The sequence below is a fragment of the Buteo buteo genome, chromosome 2 (assembly GCF_964188355.1).
Source record: "Buteo buteo chromosome 2, bButBut1.hap1.1, whole genome shotgun sequence".
In the NCBI taxonomy this organism is placed as follows: Eukaryota; Metazoa; Chordata; class Aves; order Accipitriformes; family Accipitridae; genus Buteo; species Buteo buteo.
The window spans coordinates 50010283-50034513 of NC_134172.1; the positions used below are offsets into that span (position 1 = coordinate 50010283).

Genomic DNA, 24231 nt, shown 5'->3' on the forward strand with positions numbered 1-24231 from the left:
ATAAAATATTTTAACTTACATATCTGAAGCACATATAAATAGACAGAAATCTCAGAGAAGTTGTCAATGAAGTTTCAGGTTTCCTGAATACTTTATTTTTTCTCCATTTCCAGGTAGCATGTCTCACTCATGTAGCAGCCAATTACCTTAATTGCAAAATTGAAGCAAAACGCTGGGGTACTGCTCATGGGAGTATTGTTCCATATCAGGTAAGCAGAAAGCATTAGGTTTTTTTGCTCTTAGATTCATCATTTTGTGTCTTATGAGATTGAGAACTGACTTACTTTTCCCATGACCTGCTGTAGTCTGTAATGTGTCTGTGTCTAAGTAGGACAAGGTTCTGTTGTTCATTGTCATTTCTGCATTTTGCATATTTCTTCATCAGCCGTAGATTAGTAACAGAACACTGAAATAGATCAAAGGTGTTTGCTGAAATTGGATGACTTTAAAGCTAGCATGATGACTTGATTGGTTTTCACTGGACAGAGAAACTTTTTTTTTTTTAAGGGTTACCTGACTTCCAGTTATAAACTGAAAACTTTTGCCTCTGATATTTTAGTATTTTTATCTTGTGAGTCTACAAGAACAATCTGAATGACCATAAAGATCTGGGAGTTCTACATATTTGTCACTTTCTATTGATTTTACTGCAAATCACTGTGGCTCAGTGAAGACAACAGGTTGGCAAAAGGAATTAACCAGACCTCAGATCCTCCCCAGTGGCATTCATAGTCTGTTACATCTACTGAAGGGTTGAATTCCTTAAAATAACATGACCTTCATCATATAAAGAAGCACAGAAAAAAAAAATTACGGCAAGTTTTATCTATCTTCTGGCTAGTATGGGAAACTCTTCCAGTAAACAAAAATTTTGTTCTTTTCTAGCTGATTACTTTGTGTTCTTGATGGAAGTCATGCTAACTTATGGAGACTTAGACATATTTAGTTTAAAAAAGTCTATTCTTTATTTCATAGGTTTTGGCACTTCTGATCAAATAGTCATGTTTGCAACTAGCTAGGCAGAGCCTGGATTTCTTAATTTCTGGCTGGAGTCCTTTAAATCCTGAGACTGAGTTTCCAGCATTTTTCTGGGAGAACTGCACCTAAACACCACTCAGTTTCTCTACCGTCTCTTTTCTCTTTAGAGAAAGTGAGGGAAGCTTGATGTGTTGTCTTCTTCCCAGTGGTGAAGATGGTGGTGATCATAACATTAAAAGATTTGCTGCTTGTGGCCATAGAAGCAAAAATCTTCCATCATTACACAGAACATTATGACTGGATAGTGTCACAGTCAGGCCTCCTCAGGTCTAAAACAAAAATAAGTTGTTTCTGTAAGAGCTACATCTACTTAAGCTAGGAGACTTTTTCCAGTACATACCACTGCATAGTCAACTGTTGTCTTATGAATTAGCTAGAACAGATTGCACATTATCTCAGACTGATGGGGAGTTGTTGTGGCTCTTTCTGCAAGGATGAGTTTGGTCCTGCAGTATTCTTGTGTCAGGTGTAGTGCAGCACAGCTATGGCTGTGCTACTGTCTGGTTGGCACGGTATAGCAGTATGGCCATATTTTCTAGAACCAGCTCTGCATGACTCAGGGTAACCAGGCATCCACTATACAAGTAGTTAAATTCTGCTGTGTTTCTGTGATGTGACCTTTGGTGCAACCCTTTTTGAACTTTGGCATATTGAAAGTATAAACCAGACCTGAAGTGTCTGAGTTTGTATATGCAAAACCAAAAACCTGACTAACCAAAACATTTTATCTTCTCCATATTGCATTTGGCTGAATAAGTGAAACTTGCATTCTTTTATGTCCTTTTGCCTTTGTTTTTCCACAGTCAGAATGAAAAGAAAAGCATACATTGAGTATCCTTTGTTTCTTTCTTCATAGACAGCTCTCTAGATATACAAAATTCGAGAAGATTGTTTTAGCTATCTTCCGGTTTAATCTAGATTAGTCAATATGTAAATAACTTATCTAAACTATGGTTCCTGTGTTTCTGTATGCTGTTTCTGTAGTAGATATTAGAAATGTTGCCTCAGTATTATAAACAATTTTAATCTGAATTTTCTTGTTCATAAACCAGTTATTAGGGTGGATTTATTATGGGTGGAGTTGTGTGTGTGTGTGTGTGTGTTTATGGCTCATCTGTTAACATTCCATCAGCTAGCGTGGTTGTAATTCTGATTGTAACCATAAGTATATTATGCTTTCTAGAGTTTGTTTTTCGCTTTACTAACATAAGCTATACTTAGACTGCAAAGCTCTTCAGAAACTTGAATTAACCCTCACTGTTGCTATCGTGCTGCTTTTATAGTTGCTTCCATAGCTCATTTGTAATATAGTTTAGAACAGAACTATGAAACCTCACTTTCATCCCTCATCCTAGTTATTGAATATACTGTCTTTTGCTTACTAAACTGTGACTATCACAGTGCTAACTTTTACAAATTATTTTTCTTTTGTTTTAAGATATTTTGTGCAAGAGAACTATAATTTGTTCAAATAATAAAAATCGTATTTCAGAAAATTGAATTTCTATGTATTTCAGAACAAGTATGTGGTAGCAAACTGTTGGGTTTTTTTTTTTCTTCAACTTTATTTTGTTTTCATCTGCTGTATTTTGAGTTTTCACACAGGTAGTAAATTATAACTTTGAAATGATACAGAGCCTCCAATCTGCAAAAAAGCACCAGACTATGTTAAATCATGGAAGATTGGGTAAACATGAGATCTCCTTTTATATATATTAAAAAGGCAAAATCTAAGTAAATCTATGTCACCTTTCTGTGTGACAGAATTCTGATCAGAGTCATGCTAGAGTACTTAATCTGATAAAAATATGTTGAAAGCATCTTAATTATGTGCATAAATAGTACTTTTTTACCTACAATTATTACAGTAAGTGTTCTAGCGCTCTGTTTAGCACATTCAGTAGTGTATACTGAATGCTCTTGTAGCTTTTATTTCGTTGAGCTTCAATTGAATAATTTTGTTCAGAATATCTTTGCAAATGGCTCAATTTTTTTTCTATTTACAGGGCCAAATTTAACTTTGAGTATATCTCTAACTTCACTGAATTCCCTGTTGCTTCTTGACTGAAAAACTAGCAGCATAATTTGTCCCTAAATGTGTTCTCTAGGTTGACTTTTCTTTTCCTTGTATTTAAAAACATAAAAATTGAGCATTAATGGGCAGATGGGTTTTCTCTTTCCTGAAACTACCAAGATGTGTAGCACCTTTGAAAATCTTTTTCTGGTCTGAGCAACAAGCTCTTAATAAAGAGATGTAAAGTTTCATGTGCAAAGACTTTCATAGTCTTTTAAAGTTTTTCTCATTTGCTGATAATGTGCTGACTTTGTGGCATGATCATCTGAATGTCTGAGTTTTCAGTTCTGTGTGCTCATCACCAGAACCCAAAGGAAAGGATTTGAACTTCTTTTGAGTGTACAATGTCTTTCAGGGTTCCTGTAAAGGTTTGCCATAGGTTTTCAATGGAGGTGAACTTTGCAAAGTGCCACAAAGATGAAGAATTCTAGATTCTAATCAACCAAAATCAGAAATAGATTTTTGAGTGCTGAACACTTCTTGAGAAATTATCTACTTTGAGTGTATATGTTTTTTAATCAGTGATGTAGTTTGAATAGGTTGGTCCTGTGATATTACATGTAATCAGATCCCAATTTGCTTGGTTTCAAGTGTTAAAATACAAACCTTGAGTCTGGGCTATATCTTAAATTTATTTAGTGCAATTTTTTAAACAAGTTTTTATAATGAGACACCTTGTTTAGCTGCAGCTGCTCCATGATTATCCAGAGGAAATCAGAGGCTTAAAAGCATCTGGTTTATGTAATTTGCTGAAAAGTAAAGTTGTATTACTGTCTTTTGTTTGGGGTGGTTAGGTCTTCCCTCATTCTTGTGGTTTGAGCAATGTAGCTGTCTTGCCCGTACCACGCGTGAGATCTAGACATTCACTTTTTCATCTTCCAATTAGCCCACTTGGAATGGATATTCATTCTCCTGAGAGAGTCTTATTGTAACCTGCATGTTTACAGGATGTTTCCTGTGGCAGCTTATTACCCTGCCATCAAACACCTGGACAACTGGATAGCATTTTCAGAGGCAAACATTCAGCAAAAGGTATAGGGCTGTTTTCTCTCAGGCCATAAAGATGAAAGTCTCTTTAAAAACTGAGAAACCCAAGTTCTTACAGATATCTTCACCCACAATGAATATGATATTATTTCTGTTCCAGATTCGATCCTAAGACTCACAGGGTTTTCTCAAGTATTCTTCAATATATTTTCAGAATACACAAAGGGCATAACTATTCTGCGCAGAAGTTGAAACCACAAGACAGGAAAATTATTATTTTAACCAATTATGTTTTCTGTTGACTGACCTGTGCGTTGTCATAAATCATCAGACCCAACATTAATGTTTTTTATATTAGAGCATCACTTAAATTCTTTAAGCATCAACTTCATGTTGTACTAGGCATAAAATTTCCTCCATATGAGGAAACGGTCTCTGTGTCAAAGGCCTTGCGGTTGAAATGTGTTATGAAAACCAAAGTATAAGCTCACAAGGAAGTGAGAGGTATGAGGTAGTAGGAAGATGAGTATAGTCATAGGTATAAATATCTCTGCATTATTTTTAGCATCTGCATTTCATACCTCTTGCTTGTGGAGTTTCATTCTGTCCAGGAGTTTTACAAAGAAAATTCCGCTCATGTCACTTGTCACAGGAACAGAGAAATGCAATAAATTGTTACTTACCTGAATTACCTGATTTATCTTGCAGAGATGCTTTTCACACAAAGGCACAGTGTGCACCAACTTTTCCTGGAGAATCTCAGAGAACTTTTAACGACTTTTTTTTTTTATTACAGAGGGCAACAGAATACTGTCAATCATTCAGAAATTGCAAACTGCTTATTCCACACAAGAATGGTGAAGTGTAGTCATTTTCTCTTCTCTCTTTATGTGATTTTATTGGGATAATTCTGCAGTTAATGTGTCTTGGAATCCAAATCAACAAGGATAGAACTTGGATCATTTGCAATGTTTTGTTTTGTGCATGAAACTCTCCTTAAATAAGTCCAAAATGGATGTTATGGAAGAAAGTATTTCTGCTCTGTAATGGCTCAGTCTAGGAGAGGATGGAACTTACGCACAGGCAAGAAGTAAAATACAGATTTTTCTGGGGGAGTTCTAGACTCAGGAAATGCAAGATGACCCTTCTGACTTTGTGAACCTCATTGCTGTAGTTTAACCCCAGCTGGCAGCAAAACACCATGTGGCTGCTTGCTCACTCCTCCCTGCGTGGGGAGGAGAACTGGAAGAAAAAAAACCAGGTAGAACCCCATGGATTGAGATAAGGACAGTTTACTGGGACAACACAAGGAGAGAAGAAATAATAACAACAGTAATACTAATAAAAGAATATATAAAGTGAGTGATGCACAATGTAATTGCTCACCACCTGGAACCTGATGCTTAGCTTGTTCCCAAGCTGCTATTCCTCCCACCCCCAGCCTGCTCCCCAGTTATATACTGAGCATGACATCATGTGGTATTGAATATCCCCTTGGCTAATTTGGGTCAGCTGTCCTGGCTGTGCCCTCTCCCAGCTTCTTGTGAGAATTAACTCTATTCCAGCTGAACCCAGGACACTTATCTCCATAATACTCACCTGGACTATTTAGACTGCCATGGGGGCCCGTTGTCCTATATTGTTGTTCTGAGCAGTAAAATATCACTGCTGAAAGTATTGCCCATTTGACATGAAAATTAAACGTATTCACAGATCAACTGAATAGAAACTTTGTGCAGAAAAGTGTGCTCTCTCACACTGTACGGTTTCAGTTTCCAAAGAACAGTTTGGCCATCCTCAAGGCACATGTCTTAACTCATATGATGAATACCCAATCTCCCAGATACTTTAGTGGCCTAGTGTATCACCTTGAACTACTTACCTACAGGTTTGTTTTTTTAACTAGCTGCTTCCTTTCTGTCTTTATCTTACAAGGCACAGGAATGAGAAGCCAGAAAGGCCTGTGTCATCCTGGATTCTGTAAAACAAGAAAATAAGGATATCATTTGCAGGACTTTTTTTCTTCTTTTCTTTTTGTTTCTATCTGTAGATTTCCTTACTAAATTCTTTGGAAGTGGCTTACTGTGGTATGACTAGATTAACTACTGACTGCACAAACGTTTTCGTGTTATTGTGATTATAAGTGACCACACTTGGTAAGAAGTGCTGGAGTAGGGATTCTGTTTCCTTGCCATTTTAGTCAATGAAAAGGTAGAGTAATCATCTGTGGGAACCAGTGTAGAAAGCTTCCTGTTTATGAGGAATGAATTCTAGTTATTCAAACCTGACAACATTATATTGATACCTTTCTGGTGATCGTCCTTCAGTGAGTTGTCAAACCTCTCTCCTGGGCAGAGCAGGTGTCTGGAAACCAAATCAGTAGGTTTGCCTTAGGCAGTTTTAGATACGTGCTTGGCGTATAATGCGAGATGTAGTTATAACTTCATTCCTATATATCCTATCCTGTCACAGAGACAGCACTTTAAAGAAGCTGACCTTATATTCACATAGAATAGACAGCTTCTTACCTGTACAAAGGACCTTTTCTGATGGAAATGAAATGCATTTTTAATTTAAAACCTGATACTTCTTTTCCTGAAGGAAATCCTCCTGCACCCTGCTACTTTATGCAATGCCTGCAAGATATTTTATGTGTCTTATACTTTGAATTTGCAAAACAGATATGGATAATCACAACTATTGTTAAGGAATGGTAGCTGATAATTGAGACCTGTCTGATTTTTAATCTCCTCCTGGGAAATGTCACAGACTATTTTGTGTCCATCATAAAATGTTCTTATATATGTACTTATAAATGGTTTTGAATTTATATATGTATTTATGCTCATTTAAACTGGGAGTACGTTGAGATTATTAGTCTGTCACTTGTCTGTGGTCACATGAGAAGAACTCTAATGAAACTAGGATCAGAACACAGGTGTACTGAAGTTCAGTGTCATTTAGTGGTTGTATTTGTCTTTTATGTATGCTGTTAATTGTTTCTTCCATATTCATCTATTGCTGGGGTGAGGGATCTAGTTTGTATTATTTACAGCAGCATCGTTAGCCTCCAAACATGTTGCAGGGTAACTGAATATTAGAGATCTGTATATTCATGTCAAATTGTAAATCTTAGGAAGGGCAGCATAACAGAGCCCTGATCAGTAGATAGCTCTTCAAATTGTAGCTGGTTGGAAAGTGATAGAAGTAGGATCTGTGGACTTGTAGAGGAGATGTTGGCTGTAGCTGGATCACTGCTTTCCTCTAATCTGCTTATCGGCAGAAGAATAAACTTTGCTTTTCCTTTTCTGAAAATATATTTCATAGTCATTGTATAACTATACAGTGCAGCCACTCAAAAGCTGAAACATGTTTTTAAACAGTCAGAAAGAGAACTCGGAAATCTGTGTGCAGCAGTATCACTCAATGACTTCTGACATAATCATCCTGCATATATAAATAGTGATTTGTATTGCCATCATAGCTAGAAACCCTAATAAAACACCACAGTCCCTTGTGCAAGGTATTGTACAAGCAGGACAAAACAGCTCTTACTGGTCAGTAATGGGGAATGAAACACAGAGAATTACTTTAAATGACTGAAATGAGTAGGGACTTTGGCAGTATTCACAATCTTTTAAAGCTGTATTTTCTTAAGAATTTGAGGATTTGGTGATTTATGGTAAAAAATTATTCACTCTTGGGGCATAGGAGAGATTAAGGCATGTCCACCTGATGATATTAACTTTATGAAGATAGAAAAATTAATAAATAAAAAACCCAGGAAAATTCTTACCATTGTTTAACTGATGTTCAGGTGCTTGCTTTTACTATGTGATGCTCATGACAGTTTTGGTAGGAAAATACTGATTGTTATGGAAGGGTATGTCCACTAGATGTCATTCATGTAATCCAGTTTTTGTTGCAACATTTATTTCTAAGGAGCTATGTGGGATGGTAGATACAAATTATCAGCATTATTAGCTGCTTTTGTGTATATGCAGTGGGTTTGATTTTATATATGTGTGGCATGTTACAAAATAATATTCTGATTGTCTCTGTGATGGGTTTGACATACCATTTAGTCTAGAACTTCTGTCTTTACATGTTTTTCCCTACAATTACATTGTTCCATGAGTAGATCTGTTACATAAGAGCACCCAGGTGAGCTGTGCGTAGTCTGCAACTGTTCTGTAAGGGGAGACATGAGTATAGAGGTAAGGACGTTATGCCCCCAAGGGAAGTAAAAGTATCCTGTAACTAATGTAATTCCACCTAAAATAATGTTCTTTTCTAAGCTCTTTACACCTCAAAGGGCAGTTCTTTAGAAAAGTACATATCTAATTAGGAAAGGTGGCTCAAATTTCATAAATTTACCCAATTGGATTTACATACTCACAGATCTTAGCTGTAGAACTGTGCTTACAGTACTTGATTTGTGTCACTTTATTAATAATCTGAGGCATTTCAAATAGAATCACTTTAATCAAGCTTAAATGAAATACTCTGTGTGTGGACAAATCAAAGGTGCATCTGAGCAGTCAGGTGGGTTGGTAGGATCTGTACAGATATTAGCAAAGAGTGCTTGCACCCCCTGCCTCCCTCCCCCATCTTTGTAGTATGAGATGTGTTAATTGCTAGACAGCTTCTGGGAAGCCATATCTATACTTTCATTGAAGAGCAACTGCTGCAACATTGGCCTGTGCTCTTTCCCACTTTCAACTTGGAGTAGCTACAGCAAAACTGGAAGCTAGAGATCACAGCTTCCTCCAACCTCCCTCTCCCCTTCCATATGGAATAAAGAATTTCTCTGCCCTGTGTAGTCAGCCAGAGGGCAGGATGGGGAAGTGATAATCCTCTTGGAATGAGCGCTTGCATGAAAAATGATAAATGCTGCATTGCATGGGGATTAACACTTGCTTATGAACTTGCTTTTAATGGAGTGATGCTTCTCTTTCAGCAATGTGAAGGTTTGCTGTACTTGTAGACCTGGTTAAGAACCTTTACCACGGTTCAGCCAAAAGGGAACCATCTGCCATCAGAAACATAGCAGTGTTTGAAACTGTTTAACTCTTTTGCTTATTGTCCTCAAGAATGTAAAACACTTCACATAGCATTTACTTCCCTAGAATATGCTTGTTCCCCACATCTCATTGCAACATTCTTTCTTCTCTCATCATGAGAATTGCATTTCTGCTCACAATTAATGCATCTGTTTGAGGTCTGTGCTTTGTCACCATGAAACTCTGAAACGTGACTATCCAGAGCTAGTTTAATGAATGGAGTTGCTATATAAATCTTGTCTATTCTCATTTTTTTGATGGGCGAGCTTATGATATCCTTGTGAAGATGTTCACAGAGTGGATCAATCTCTGAGTGGAGTTTATGAAGCTTGTTTGGCATCTCTAGATGTATTTGGTATTGAGTTCTACTTCATAAAGGTGTAGTGTAGAACCCAATTGCTACTTTTCAGGATGACTCTTTCTTTCCACAGTGAGCTGACATACCATGCAAATTCAGTTATTAAGTTAATTTCCTACCACTGATGTATAATAAATTTGGCATGGGCTATGTTGTTTCCTCTAAAAATATCTCATTACTGCTACAATAAGCTTAGCTCCACTGGAGTAACAACTGTGGTCCTCCAGTACACAGGCAGCTTCTGGGAATTTAATTGGAAGGGCAGAATTTTTGAGAGCTTCTATTCTATTTTCAGAAATGACATATGCACTTAAGAAGTCTCAGTCCTGTTGCCTTACTAAAACATTGACGTTTTAAATGCTAAATCTACTTACGAAAATAAGCTTTAAATTGCAGTGCTTTTTAGTATTGTTTCTCATGCCCTTGGCTACATTCAGATATAATGTTGCATGATGCTAAAACAGGTACTTTTACCAATACTCTCACTAATAAAACTTGATGGTAAAAAAGACTGAGAAATTGCAATCTAAGGCTTTGTCTATTATTAAACCCCTATTATTACTGAATTTGTTTTGATTTGCTTACTTTTTGAGGTAAGCAGGACTTATGCTACAAGACTTTAATTCAGTTGTATTGAGAGTGATAAGGGTGAAGGTGAGAGATAAAGTTTTTTTGACAAAAACATACTTCCTGACTATAACCTAAACCACAATATTTGCTGACTGGAATTCACCGTAACAGTACAAATTAAGCTAGAGAAATTGATCTTATATCTGTATCCCCAAGGGGTTGTCAACCAGTTTTAACTAGTCTATAACCTCACCTTTGCTCACTTATCTAGGATAGTTTTGACAGATGTTTGTCCCAATTTCTCAACACCAGAAGTTTTGAAATGGTTGCTACAGTCTTGCTTAGTTAGTTCTCCATGCTCACTGAGCGGAGGAAAAGAAATAATTCCATTTTCAATAAGGAGAGCCTGGATTTTGGAAAAGGTGTTTGGCTATATAGTTAGTGATGTATTATGGCAGTTGGTTGCCATATTGTCTATAGCAAGATTTTACATACATAAAGTATACATAGAGCTCATCTACAGTGTTCTCTTTTCTGGTTTGTGTGAGGCCAGCTCATTTATGTATTTTAAACCTCTTGTATTTTTTGTTTTTCTCTGACATGATTTCCACTTTGGTCACCTCTTCAAGTGGTGTGTCTAGATCTAGTGAGTACCTTAGGTGAGATCTTCATGTTTCTGAGTAACATGAAGAGCTTTCACATGCTGTTAAAACACCTGAGAATAGTTTGCTTTCATTTTTTAACAGCATCGCATTGCTGTATTTCCTTCTTTTCAGGTGTTCAGCTGCCAGGGTAGGAGAACAGCACATAGCTCTATGCCTAAACTTTGCTGATTAGTTACCAGCTACAGCTTCAGTTTGATTTACTATTAAAAAGTTCTTGGGGTTCCTTTGTCTGTGTTCCATGGTTTTTGCTTTGTTTCACCATGCATCATTTTACAGAATAGTTTCACTGATGACTCCCGATCTAGTGAAACCTGCAGACGTGAAGTCACTCAATGCTGGAGTGACCTGTGAATCTGAGGTAGCAGCAGCCAAAGCAATTGGTCTGACCGTGATCTTGATTTATGTCAGCTACAGAAAGTTTAGGGCACTTTAATTTTGAATGAGTATGTCCATGTGCGAGTTTAATGAGCTTTTCAAACTTTTGCACATTAGTTTTACATTGTTAGTCATCTTTCTTCTTCTGAGTGTTTCTAGGTAGGTGAAGTCTGGGATTCCAAAATGTTGTCTTGTAAGGATAAGGAAGACCCAACTTGCATTTCGTATTTTGTATTTTATATTTTCTTTATTTTATATTTTAGAAAACTATCAAGGTAAAGAGTAGAAGTTAAATTATCTTAGTAGAAAGGCTATTCTTTGCTAGATAAAAATAAAAAAACAGACACAAGGTTAACCTTTAATTTGCTGTCCAATGGATATGCAGTCAGTTAATATTAGTTGTGATTCTGCCTTGGAACAATCCATTGTCATGTGGAATGGCCATAATAATAAACAATTAGGAAGTTGATGTGACTTCAAGTGAGAAGCATTACTTGAATTTATGTAACATAGTTAAAACCTAACATAAAGACAAGGAATATAAAATATTATAAATACCAATGTTAGTCTGTATGATAATGTCTCTTCTAAACAGAGACAATTTTTTGACCTTGTCAAATGTATCCTTGGCGTATGCGGTTATGATAATGACTAGGGAGTTTTGACCATGAATAATAGTTGTAACAATGCAACAAAGCCTTTTGTAGTACACACAAGTTATAAATTTAGCTCATTGGGGCAGAGACTGCATTTTAATTTAGCTTGAGGCTTAGAACAATGGACCCCGAGTCTTATTTTAGTGCTTCCACAAACCCACGAATAATTTCTTCCTCTTTTGTGTACAAGCTTACAGTATGTTATTTTGTTTGAGCGTTTTAAATATAGGAGTGAATGTTTTGAAGTAATTCTAGGATTTCACTTGATTTTCCTGATGTTACCCATTTTTACATACCCAGTTTACATTCACCAATTTGTCAAAGTTGGAGGATAAATGAGAAGCAAAAATGAGCATCACATGATTGTCAGAATCATGAAAGAATCTGGGAAGTGTTTAACAGATACAGTTTTTACTGATGTATTTAATCCACGAACAAGGAGGAGGGCCTTGGGCAGGAACAGAGTTCCATGTATTAAGAATCTGATCAGGTAGCTCATTTAAGAGAATGTTATTAGTGATACCTCTTAGCACTCATGCATAATTATGCTATCTTTTCACTGTTACCTTTTCAAACTCCTTGGAGATTCTGAAGTAATTTTATTTCCTGCCATTTAACAGTTTTGAGTAATAATGATGAGGAGAAAACAGTTAAATGGTTTCTTTTCTCAAGTACCAGGTGCTGAAAGCAACTGAGAATGTCGGTGGTTTTTATAGTGGTTTCCTGTGCATCTTGTGTGAGGTTCTTCAAACATTCATGCTATAAGCCTTTGTCAGATTTGAAAAGATAATATAAGTGATTTCTGGTCAAGAGATTGCACTGAAACTCAGAAATGTAGCTCTGCATTTGCTTGCAAAATAGCTATATTATTTCTGGTTTGGGTGCTTGTTGCAACCTCATTTAATGTGATGCTGCTTTTTGGGTGAGTGCTCGCAATCCATTTCTAATACAAGGTAGAGCAGTTTCTTGAAATCACCATTTCAAGCTTGCAGCAAGTAACAGAGTGGTAGTTACTTCTAGAATTTCTACTGCTGTATTTCCTATCACATTTCTATCTATGCTTTGAGATTTGACTGCTGCTGTTGTGATTTGAGTAGGCCACTTTTGTGTGCCCCTCCTCTGTAAAAAAGCTGACCTCTTCCTTCTACTTTTCTCCTGTTTGGTCTATTTAAATAGTAAGCTGTTCATAGGCAGTTTAAAAGAAATTATTCCTGTCTTTCAGGGTATGATTGCATGGCATTGAACAGTGTAATGTAAAAGTATGTGAGCTAGTTTCAATGCTGCAAGCAAGGACCAGTCATAGAAAAACAGTCTTGGACAGGGCTATCCCTTCTCCATGTAAGATCATCTTTAACAATATTGCTCTCCATAGATACTTGCCTGACTTGTTCTGGGACTCCACAACCCCCCAGGCAGTTCATTTTAGTGTTTCGCTATTCATTATCTCAGTGGAACACGAGGCAAGAAGTGTTTAAATTACAGCTAGGAAGAGTCAGAGGAGACATTAGGAAAAGCTTTCTAACAGAGAAGCCAGATTCATTCTTCTTTTCAGTAGTCTTTTATGGCCTTATGGACTGGTATGTCTCAGTCTTTTCTCAGCTGAAGATTCCCGGTTTGCTTAGCCTTCTCCCTGAGATCACGCTTTCCAGAACTTACTGCTATTCTCTGTACTTTTTTTTTTTGTTTGGAACACACCATTTTTGTGGCATCCAGAACCAAATGTAGTACACTACTCCAGCTCCAGTTTTATCATCTTGAAGTGCAACAGAAAGATTATTTCATTAATCTTGTGTGTTCATGGCACTTTAATGTTACCCTGCTGTTGCAAAGGAGCCTTTGTTTAATTCAGTTTGTGAAACATGTAAATTCTTGATCCTTTTCTCTTGTATGTGTATTATTCACATGAGTGAATTACTCATGCCTAATTCTAAAACCTTCCACTTGAGTTTTCTTACTGAATTTCATCCTCTTGCTTGCAGACTTCATCTCCCAGTTAGTTACAAACATTTTCAGTTCTATCCAGTATGCCCAGTATTGCAGTTCCTTCTAGTTTTGTGGCATCTTCAAGTTTGATGTACATCCTTTCTTTCAGTATCTGGGTTATTAATGAGAATATTGAAGTGATCCATGAACAGTTGATAGTATTCTTTCATGTTTACAAATAGTTCATAAGTCCTTTGGGTGATACCCAATCAGTTGGAAACCCCATTTCTCATATGGCCTTATTTATGTTGGTACTGTCCGTTGCTGTAGACTCACAGGCGAAGACATCTAAGTTAATGCTTGTACTTTGCAAGTCAATATTGGTTGCTACCCATTCTCTGGTTGTTTTGGGGGGATGCATGTGTGTCTTTCTGGGAGGTAAGTGCTGACATAGAATTTGCTTGATTTTACTATTATTATTTTTTTAATCCAGTCACTGTGTTTGCACATTTCTAAACTCTAGTATCTCACTTCTGTCCCCAAGCTGCTAGTGTGCAGCTTCCTCAGACTCTTTTGCAAGGATTCTAAAGGAAATCTTAGCAGGTCATGACGCTTGAAAACACTGGGTTTTCAGAAGTACACTCTCAACACTGCTTTTTCATAATCTAGCCCAAGTTTCACCTGTAGGTTGCCACGTTGGTGTGGTACTGTTCCTTTGCTAATGAGTTCACTGAGTATATCTTTGTGTAGTGCATAATAGAGTCAGTAGGTATTACTTTAATGCAAATAATAAGCAGTTAAAATAGTAACACAGTGCTTACTGTAAACACTAGGCAGATGGGCTGCTCTTGGAGATTGTGAATGTTCATAGGAGTCAAGAGGGTTATGAGTTAGTTTCAGATGGCATTGATTACTGTGCTGAGCATCTTCAGAAGACTTAACACTCAAATCCAATTTAATCCTTTAAAAGTAGAAGTTAAGTATGACTTCAGGGACATGTAAGACCTGTTGATTAACTTCTGTGCTAGAGTTAATGAATTTCGTCTGGAAATAGAAGTTAAAACAATACCCTCTTGAGGAATGTGCCAGTTCCAGGTTTTATGTAAAATAGTAATCAATAATGTGATGAATTTAAGACACTGGATAGACAGCATGTTAACTATGAAATAGAACTTTGTGGAAACGAGGTTCTGATATTTAAATATTGACAGATGTACCAATTATCTCCTTGCCTAGCATTAAATTAGCGTACTAGGTCCTGAAAAGCATGAGTGGCATAATAATAATAATAATAATAATGAGATTCATAAAAAATTGATGTCTTCTGTGTCCTTTTACCAGTCTTCTGATTCCTGCCTTCCTGCCCCCTTTTTCTCCTATATTATGAGTTCCAAAACTTGCTTTGGTGGAAAAAGAAGGAAGACAGCTGACTCTTTCACATAGTCACCCAAGTTGATTTGGCAGCATGCTAGGCTTTGTGTTTTTCTGCCCGCCATTTTAATAAAAACCTACTCAGTTATTTGTTTTTTGCATCTTTGATTTCAGCTCCTTGAGGGAATCAAGACCCTGTTCTTGATTTAGTGACACTTTACTGTCTGGATGTAAATGGTATTTTTTTGGTAATATATATCAGACTCACCAGACTCATCGGTAATGTATCAATTCATCAGGACTTGGAACGGAAGGCAGCTTCTCCCTGAAGCTCCAAAAATCCTGAAAGAGAAAAATACTGATTGTTTTTGTTTTAGAGCATCTCATGGCTTTTAAGCCAACCTTAAATTTTTTGGGAGATCCGAGTGATTTTGAATATGTGGCTTGGCATAGTGTAATCATTCACTGTACCATCTGCTGTAATTCCAGCAAGAGATGCTCCCCTTGACATCCCTACCCCAAAAACATTTCTGATAACCCTGCTTCCAAGCTCTGCACTCATGACTTCTAGTGGATAAGCAGGCCTTTAACAAGTCCGAAAGGCCGTTAGAGACAAACCTCATGTCCGCTATATTTAAAATGCTATTCAAATCCATTGTAGTTGTTGTTCTGATGCCGCACTCCAAGAATGTCTTAAAACATATATGTAAAAGAGTTGTAATGAGAATTAGAAATACCGCAGACTGAATGTCTCCGGAACCATTATGAAAGTGGCTGCAGTGGAACTGGCAACAGTTGGTGATTGAGTAATGGTATGATGGCAGTTTTAGCTCAGGCAGGGAAGATGCTGTGTTTGCCACATGTGAATTAACATAGTGCTGCTTTTTACTGTTGAGGGATTAGCACAGTTTGTTTTTTTTTTAAAAAGAATATTTGAAGTAGAAAAGACTGAGAGAATAGATGAACCCATATTGCAGACAGCTGCTTTTTTGAGCTGGTGAGCTAAAACTCTGCTATCCCTGGGAAGCATCAAATCTGAAATTATAACACTGCCAGTGCATGTGATGGGACTTTTAAAATACCAGGTAAGAGCTATGCCCTTCAGACAAGTAACCAGAAAAAGAAAGAGGCAAAAATATCTGCATGCCATTTGGACTAGGCTTTCCTGCTCAACAGCAATTTGTATTACAATTTTTTTTCCCTGTAATTCTGTGTGTATACTTTATGAATATCAACCACCAATAGAAAATAAAATAGGAAAAATGTTTTAAAGGAAAAGGGATGCTGGAAGTGATAATTTGAGTGCTAGAAGTTAAGAATTTGTTTTCTGTCATTCTAGTTCTCTGTTTTTCCTAATATGTGTACTAAAGACTAAGAATAAACTCAGAAGCAAACTATACATTTTTTTTCTTTAATTCTGTAACTTCCATGTAGCCAATATTTGATATTCACTTACAGAAAATATCTTGCTGCAAATGGAAGTTAAGCATTAAAAACTAGTGGATTGATTATAAAAACCTCTTTTCAGTATGTAGAAAATACACTTTATAAGAAATCAAATTCTTTATCATTGTTCGTGCAATTACATGTAACTGTGATTTTATCTGTTGTTATCATACTGCATTGAGCTGTATTGCTTTACATCACATGTAAGTAGTAAGGGAAACATTCTGAGGCCAATATTGTCCTTTCAGATTAATTCATCAATAAAATTAAGAATACCGAGTTCCTAAAACAAGAAGGAAAATATGGACTGCAGCATCATACTTGCTTCTCTTGGAAATGAAGCATGTGAAGAAGCAACCATAAAAATTTGCCTAGCTAGGACGTAGCTCGTGCACATTGATGCTATGCTGATCAGAAAAGGAAATTGGAATATAGTGTGGCTATAATCTATTGTCTGACATCCAGTGCCTGCTCCTGTGTAATTTACTTGCCTCTTTTGGTCACCTGACCAAAGACATTAAGTAGGCCACAGGGTAAGCCAGGAAATTCAGCTTTCTGCTTTCCAAGTCCAAAGCTCAGTTGTTTCCCCTTTCCCCTTCCCCCTCCCTCTTTCTTCACAGCTGGTCAGCACATGCACAGTAATTGCTTAGGCCAGGTAGGGCAGATATGGAAAGATACATATGGAGCACATGTAAATCTGCACTAAATTTCTGGAATGCAGCAACAGGGTGAAGTTAATGTAAAGCAAGATTTCTTTTATGTTTAAAGGTTCTAAAACTAATAAAAAAAAGAGACAACAAATTCACTTTATAGCCTTTCCTTTTCTCTACTACTACTAACCGAGTGGGTTTGGGATTTTGCCAAAATATTACACATTGCTCAAGAAGATTACAAAGAAATCCCAGACATGCACTAGAGAGCTATTAAACTTAACATTTCTAAAAGATATTTTCAACAGCTAAATACTTGTTAGAGCATTGTTTTCCCCAACTTTCAAAAGTTGCCACAACTCAGTCACAGATAAGAACTTCCAGCTTTTTAATTGATATATATAAATTGAGTTTAAAACCAAATCCACTACATTTCCTGTGGTAAAGGAAACAGAGACTCTTCAGTTTGGTTTGTCCCTAATTTGAAAATCATGTTCTCAGGAAATCCTGCATAATTATTTTACGTAAACAGGAAAAGTAATTATTTGCATGGGGCTCTGTTAGTGTGGATGTGGGGGTGCACAGAAATACTGTAGGTTCTGGAACTCAATGTGTTAATGAAAATATTTTAGAATAAAGGAAAACATGTTCCAAAGAAGGTGATTTTCTGTTTGGTCATAGATGGGCTAGTATGAGGGCTTTTAAAATGCTTGATTTTTTTTCCTTTATGAGTTCTTATTTAATCTCTGATTTTCATTAATGGGAGTAAGAAAAGATGACAAATTTGTAGTGAGAGTATCTTTGTATTCCTCTTCAGGTGCTCTTGCCTTGTCTGCAAAGTTGCTCTTCATCATCTGGAAGTGAATGAATTGTAAAAACCTACTGTAAAACTGCTGCAGGATTTCAACCCTCACATCCTTCTCTTCTCTCACCCCCTCAAGGCCCTAAATTTACTTTTGCCATTTGTAATAGTTCAGTTAAAGGTTGAACTTCCCCTCCTGTTCCTTGTGAGCTTTTCTGATTTCACTTACCATTTGAACAAGATATATTGGGCTTCGTTTTCTCTAGAGTTAGTATGAACTCTACACTTCTTCACACTGTTGATTTTGTTTTCAGTTGCAAAATAGTGTTACACATTTTGAGTATAAATTGTACAGTAAGTAGGATGGGATTTTTTTGTGTGGGTGGAAACAATCTGTAGAGTTATTGCAGGGGTTGAACCCTGTTTAGTTACAAAAGTTTTGAAATAAAAACCCAGAGATTTTTGAGGAACTATTTGTGGATTTTTTTTTAAACCAGGATGTGATTCAGACTATCATTGAACAAGAGGACTCGACAACCTCACCAAATGCAGAGAAGAATTAAGTATAGAAGCAGGTGCATTCTTACTTTATTTGGATTTGTTTGTGGCATTTTCTTAAAAGTTTAAAGTTCACTGTATCATTCTAACAAACTGTGGTCATGAATGGTCATAGCTTCAGGGTAAAATTGGAAGCAATGATTGTGTTGGCAGAAATTTTAACACTACAGTTGCTCAGAGAACATAGTTTAAAGTGGAAAATCAGGTTAGTTTCCTCTTTTGTTTTCTCAAGGGAAAACTGTGAGTTAATATAGTAGCAATGAAATGACATGTATTTCTTTGTAGATTTTTAATCCAGTGGAACAGATTTATTCCGTAATCATTCTAAAAGGTATTTTAAGAATCTTAACCCAAAATGGTAATTATTAAGTGACTGTATGTTGCAGTGATAAATACTTTGTGTGTTACATAGCTACACGTACGAGGACTTGCAGTGGAAGGGTATTCTCAGGAGCACAGAATATGGTTTGAAATGTATGCTTGGTGAAGTCATACTTGTGTTAGATTAATAACATATTTACCTCTGCTAGGTAATCTTGGAGGGGTAAGCAGGTTAAGCTACTACAGAACAGTTCCCCCCACCCCCTTTCTTTTTTTCTTATTGTATTCATTTTATAAGTACTTATTCCTGAAAACTCCTATTGCATGTTCACATTTCTCCTGTGTGATTCAGGAGTGGGGTTTGAATTCTGATGGTGAATTCCTGCGACAGCAATTCGAAGGAAGTAGTAGTTATTCTTTTTCATATATAAGGTCAGGTTAACCTTCCCCCCCCAAACAATTTTTTCAAATCACACTGTGATTTTTGTAGCTATTTCTATTATTTTTGAAGCTAGTGGTTTTATTTTGGTGGATAATCCCAGTGGGAGCCGGGTGCATGTTTTATCCACAAACATGAATTTTATTCAGAACCCTTGGATATAATTCCAAAAGTAGAACTAGTTACCTTCTGGGTATATTTTAAATGTTTTTAAGCCTTGTGGGCAAATTTGAGCTGTACTCAGTTTGTCTTTATATAAGAAAATGTTAGGAGTCACAGGGAGAAAGTGAAAAAAGCAGATGTCCCAATAATTTGTTATGAAGAGTTGAAAAGCCTTTACAATTCTTTTTATCAACAGCTTCAGCTGAGGGAAGAAATTTGTAGGCTAGCATTCCTATTTGTGTTTGTATTTTACAGGTGTGAGTCTAGCGCAGGTGTTATTTAAGGATGTTTTCCAGAAAATAAGGGACCAGAATCCCTCAAACTCTTCTGAATTTATGCTTTTTTATTTGTTCTTTGTGGGCATTTTTAACAACTTATCTATGCAGTTCTTGATCACCAAAATTATTGCTCTACCAGCAAAATCTGTTCTTGGCAAATTCTTGAATACTGACTTTTTAGATGGGATAGCAAATTGTTTGGTTCTCACCTTTTGGCCACTGATAATTGTATCTCTCTTGTGCAAATTATTTAAGCCGTAGCCATAAACCAGCAGCCGTTTTCTGCCTTAGCCTTAGATCAGGCAGGAAGGCTGCGAATTGTGGTGTTATAAATTGTTTAGAGTTGCTGTGTTTTTTAATAATATGTTTATAAAGGTCTTAATAGATCTAAGTAACATACTTTACAAGGATTTCATTCTGTTTATAAATAGAGGTATTTCTTTTTTATATTCCTTCCCCTTCTCTTCTATTGCTTATCCTATTTTTTAGGAACCATTGAAAAATAACAACTTTTAGCAGGTATTGCCAAGTATGTGGTTTCTTCCAAAAAAGGGGAAGCTGATAGTTTGTGAGGAGTAACAGTTCAATCCACCTCTCAAAATTTGATGTAAATCTTCCTGTAGACTTCACAGGGTGCTGCAGTAAGCCCAGGACCCTAATTCTTGCAAGCACTGCAGAGCTTCCTATCTTGGAAAACTCCTCTGAAGTGAAGCTTCTTTTTGTATTCATTCCATCCATCATCATGCTCTTTCAATTTATGACTCTGCCCAATAAATACAGTATCAGCTACTTGAAATAGCAAATCTCCTATGTCTTTTCCAAGTTTTACACTTCATACTTCAGCAAAGATTTTCCTAAATGAATGGAAGAGAAACCAAACCCTCACATTTATTTTACGTTTAAAATGTAATTTTCTTTATCATATCTACTTTAATGAGCTCTTTGCCTAGAACTATGGCTGGAAAAACAAACGTGAGAGAAAAAAATGTTAAATAAAGTTAATTTCTGCAATGATTTTCACTGGCAAAACTCTGTTTTTTTTACTTGCAGCAAAATTAGCAGAAACAACTGCAGGCAATTACAGGCTTCAATTCATCAAGGTACTTAAGCATATGTCTAACTTTAATTAAGTGAGTAGTCATTTGACTTAAGGGGATTATTCACGTTCTTAAAATTAGACATATGCTTAAGTAACTTGGTGAATCAAGGCAATAGTGACTGTTTTAATAGAGTGGTGGAGACAGAACAAGCAAGTGTAACCTGCACTCACTGTAGATGTTCTTTGATTGCTCTGTTTTTTTAGTAATAGTTTTTAGTGGGTATATTTTCTCTTCCTTAATAAATTATCAAGGCTTAGTAACTGTATAGTTTTGTGTTCATCTTCTATGGACAGTACTTATTCTATATCCAAAGAGCAAACAATCTCTTAAAAAAAAGTGGATTGAACCTGTGGAGGGCTGTTATGACTGCTTTCATGTAGGTTAATATATTTAATAAATCATTGTTTTATTTTACAGGACAGCAGCCCAGGGGCAGGAGTACTGTACATTTCCTGCCAACTGTTGTTTGTTAAATTTGCTAATTTGATTTACAGGCATGGTACATACTATGACCAGTTTGCATCAAGAGATATACAGATTTTTCATCTGAAGAGTTTTCTTAGCTATGTATGCTTGTAAAAAAATTTTGTGTTTTAAGCATGCATTACATTAGATAATTCTGCCTCAGAGTCTCCTTCAAATGTTCTATGTGGACGCTTAAAAATTAGTATGATACAGATTTATTTTGGAGGTGCAATGTGATAGTATTCTGAAGAACAAATGTTGACCAGAAAGAAACACAGGAACGTGCAGTGAAGAGTAGCTAAGAATTGCCAGCTCAGATTACTTGTGATTTAAAAGTGGAACATCATTTTAGGCAAGGGTTTGCAGTAGGGACATTTATGTAGCTTGAAAGCCTAGGCTTTCATCCTGGTGTGCAAAAAGGATGTTTTTTTGCTCAGTCAAGTTAGTTTATATCAAAATAAAAGAACCAATGAATAAAACTAAATTAAACTGCTGTCATAATAATTGATGCTGGACTATTTAAGCAGAAACATCTTTTTTTCTTACAAAGAGAAATATTTACTCCTATGTCTAGCCAAAGTAGTGGTGTTTTCATATTTTGAACAGATCAGCCCTTTTTTCATAAAAATTTGACTTACTCTTCTGTTTCTTCTTTCAGTACATTCTGACATTTTCTCAATAAAATTGCAACCAATTATCTAGTATTACTGCAGTATATCAGAAGTAATTACTTAAGTTATATTTATTTTAGTACTTAAGGAACTGCGTTGTGGGCTAGTGCTAGAAAACTTATTTCTTGTTATGGGATTCTAACATCAAGTCAGTTCCATTTCCTCCTCCCTTCAGACTAAAATACCTTTTCAGGCACTTGACTAAGTGTATGATTTCTGTTATCATTATGGATAAGTTATGTATTGCTGTGATTTGCCAGTTTTCTATGGCATCCTGCAAAAATCTGTATATTTACAAAAAACAGGAAAATGGAGGACTTATGATTCTGTCCACTGCTTCTGAGAACTTGTCATAGTAGCATCAATTAAAGCTACATAGAGTAGGCTTAGGAAACAATAATGAAGATTGGCTATGTGAAAGGGATTTTTTGTTCTGCTAAAAAACACAAGTAGAAAGCAAGAAGTACCTGTAAGTAGAAGTGAGTATATCCCATTTGTCAGCTGACCTCTGATGAGGTTATCAAACTGAAGAATTTGGCACTTCCATTTCTGTTTATTGGATAATGGGAACATATAGCTAGGATTTTTCTGTTAATGAAGGGAATATGACCCAGGTGTACAGGAAGGAGCAAATGAATAGAAAAGGGATGAGGTTTATATATCTGGTTTAGATAAAGTATGTATGCTAAGTCTTATTACATCAGTTCTTTTCACTTATGACATCTTACTGCCTTTTGCACTGCCAAAAAATAACTGGACAGAATGCTATGGAGGTGCATAATAGACATATAATTAAGCAGCTGTATTTTTGTGAGAAATAAAAACAAAGAAAAAAAAGACAATTTTATGGGCTACAACAGACTTAAAATATTTATGCTTTTTTAGGTATGGCCAAAATATTTTCTCAGAAGCCTCTGCATAACTAGGACAAATGGAAGTAACTGCTTTATTGGAAATTATTTTATTATCCTATTGACATACTAGGACATGATTAAGAGGTGGTTAGTAAGAGTTTGATATGTAGCCTGTTAGAATCTTGAAGCAGGTATGCGATAATAAAATACATATAAAGCTGCTGATTGAATGTATGGATGAGACTTAAACCAGGAAAATTTCTTTTTCCCTTGCCCTACCTTATCTAATACCCTGTTCCACTTCAGATGAAGTGTTGCTATCTCTCCACTTTTGAAGTTCTCTCAAGCCAAATTTAGTAGAGTGATAGTTATGCATTATGTACATGTTATACCACTCATTTAAGATCTTGAGGGATACTCTGCAAGACCAACTCTGCCTTCTTAAAGGAATGAACTGTGAAATGAGGCTTGCAAGTTGCCCTTTGAAGGATACTGGTAAATCTGTATTGTGGACTACTTATAGTGATGTATGAACCAGAATTCCATGTACAGAAAAATCTGCTGGAAAGTTCCTTTGCCTTGTAGAGTCCTTGAGGAGCAACGCTAAGTTGGGCTGGTTTCTCCTTGAGTTGCAGAACGTGAAAGTTGATGGAAGTGGGTTTCTTTCTCATGTTCATAAATCCAGAGCTGTACTGAGGCAGGCCTAATTGGAGTGAAATACTGAAATATAAGCAAAATTATAAAAAGTGTAAGTGATAAACAGTTCTTACTCGCTGGGGGAAGACTTAAAGGGAGCCAAACTTCTCTTCTGGAAGATGTGAGTAAATAAATCGCCTTCTCTGGTTTTGAGTGTGTTTTATGACACACTTATTTTTTGGATATACAGAGAATGAAGGAAAGAAAGCATAGGCAAAAAGAAGGAAAAATAGGCAAATCTGAATGACAAGAATACCACTTTTAATAGTGTAATCATAAGAACAAACCACTCAGTACACAGAATAAGAATTCCATCAATATATGAAGGGTCTCTTGAATGATTTATGATTTTGCTATGTGACTTTTGTTTTTTAGCTTTCAATTGTTCTTGCAAGTAGTAATTTAAATGGTTCTGAATTATAATGTGTATCTTAGTCGGAAGAAGGCTGAAATTCTTCTGGGGCTATGAAAGTGCCACAAATACTCAAGCTTTTATTTTAATGCCAGGAATCAAAAAATAGTATATTAGGTAGATCCCTTTGAAAACAGGTGCTTCGTCAAGTTTTATTAACTATAATGTAAAAGTAAAAGGAGCAGTTAAGTTAAGCAGTATTGATAGATTCCCAACCATGAGTGATTTCTGAAGGAAAAGATTGTTTCTGTGTGATGTAGAGTACATACTAACTTTATTAACTGGCAAAATGAGGTG

The 24231-nt window shown here is 36.2% G+C and overlaps 1 protein-coding gene across 4 annotated transcripts in view; it reads left to right on the forward strand.

Moving 5' to 3' along the window:
- The window catches only part of SUGCT (succinyl-CoA:glutarate-CoA transferase), a 357626-nt gene that overhangs the window by 69503 nt on the left and 263892 nt on the right, over positions 1-24231 (forward strand). For all 4 annotated transcript variants that reach the window (XM_075054363.1, XM_075054344.1, XM_075054354.1 and 1 more), the window contains one exon: positions 114-209. In XM_075054363.1, coding sequence (XP_074910464.1) covers positions 114-209 — 96 coding nt within the window. The remainder of the gene's footprint in view (positions 1-113; positions 210-24231) is intronic.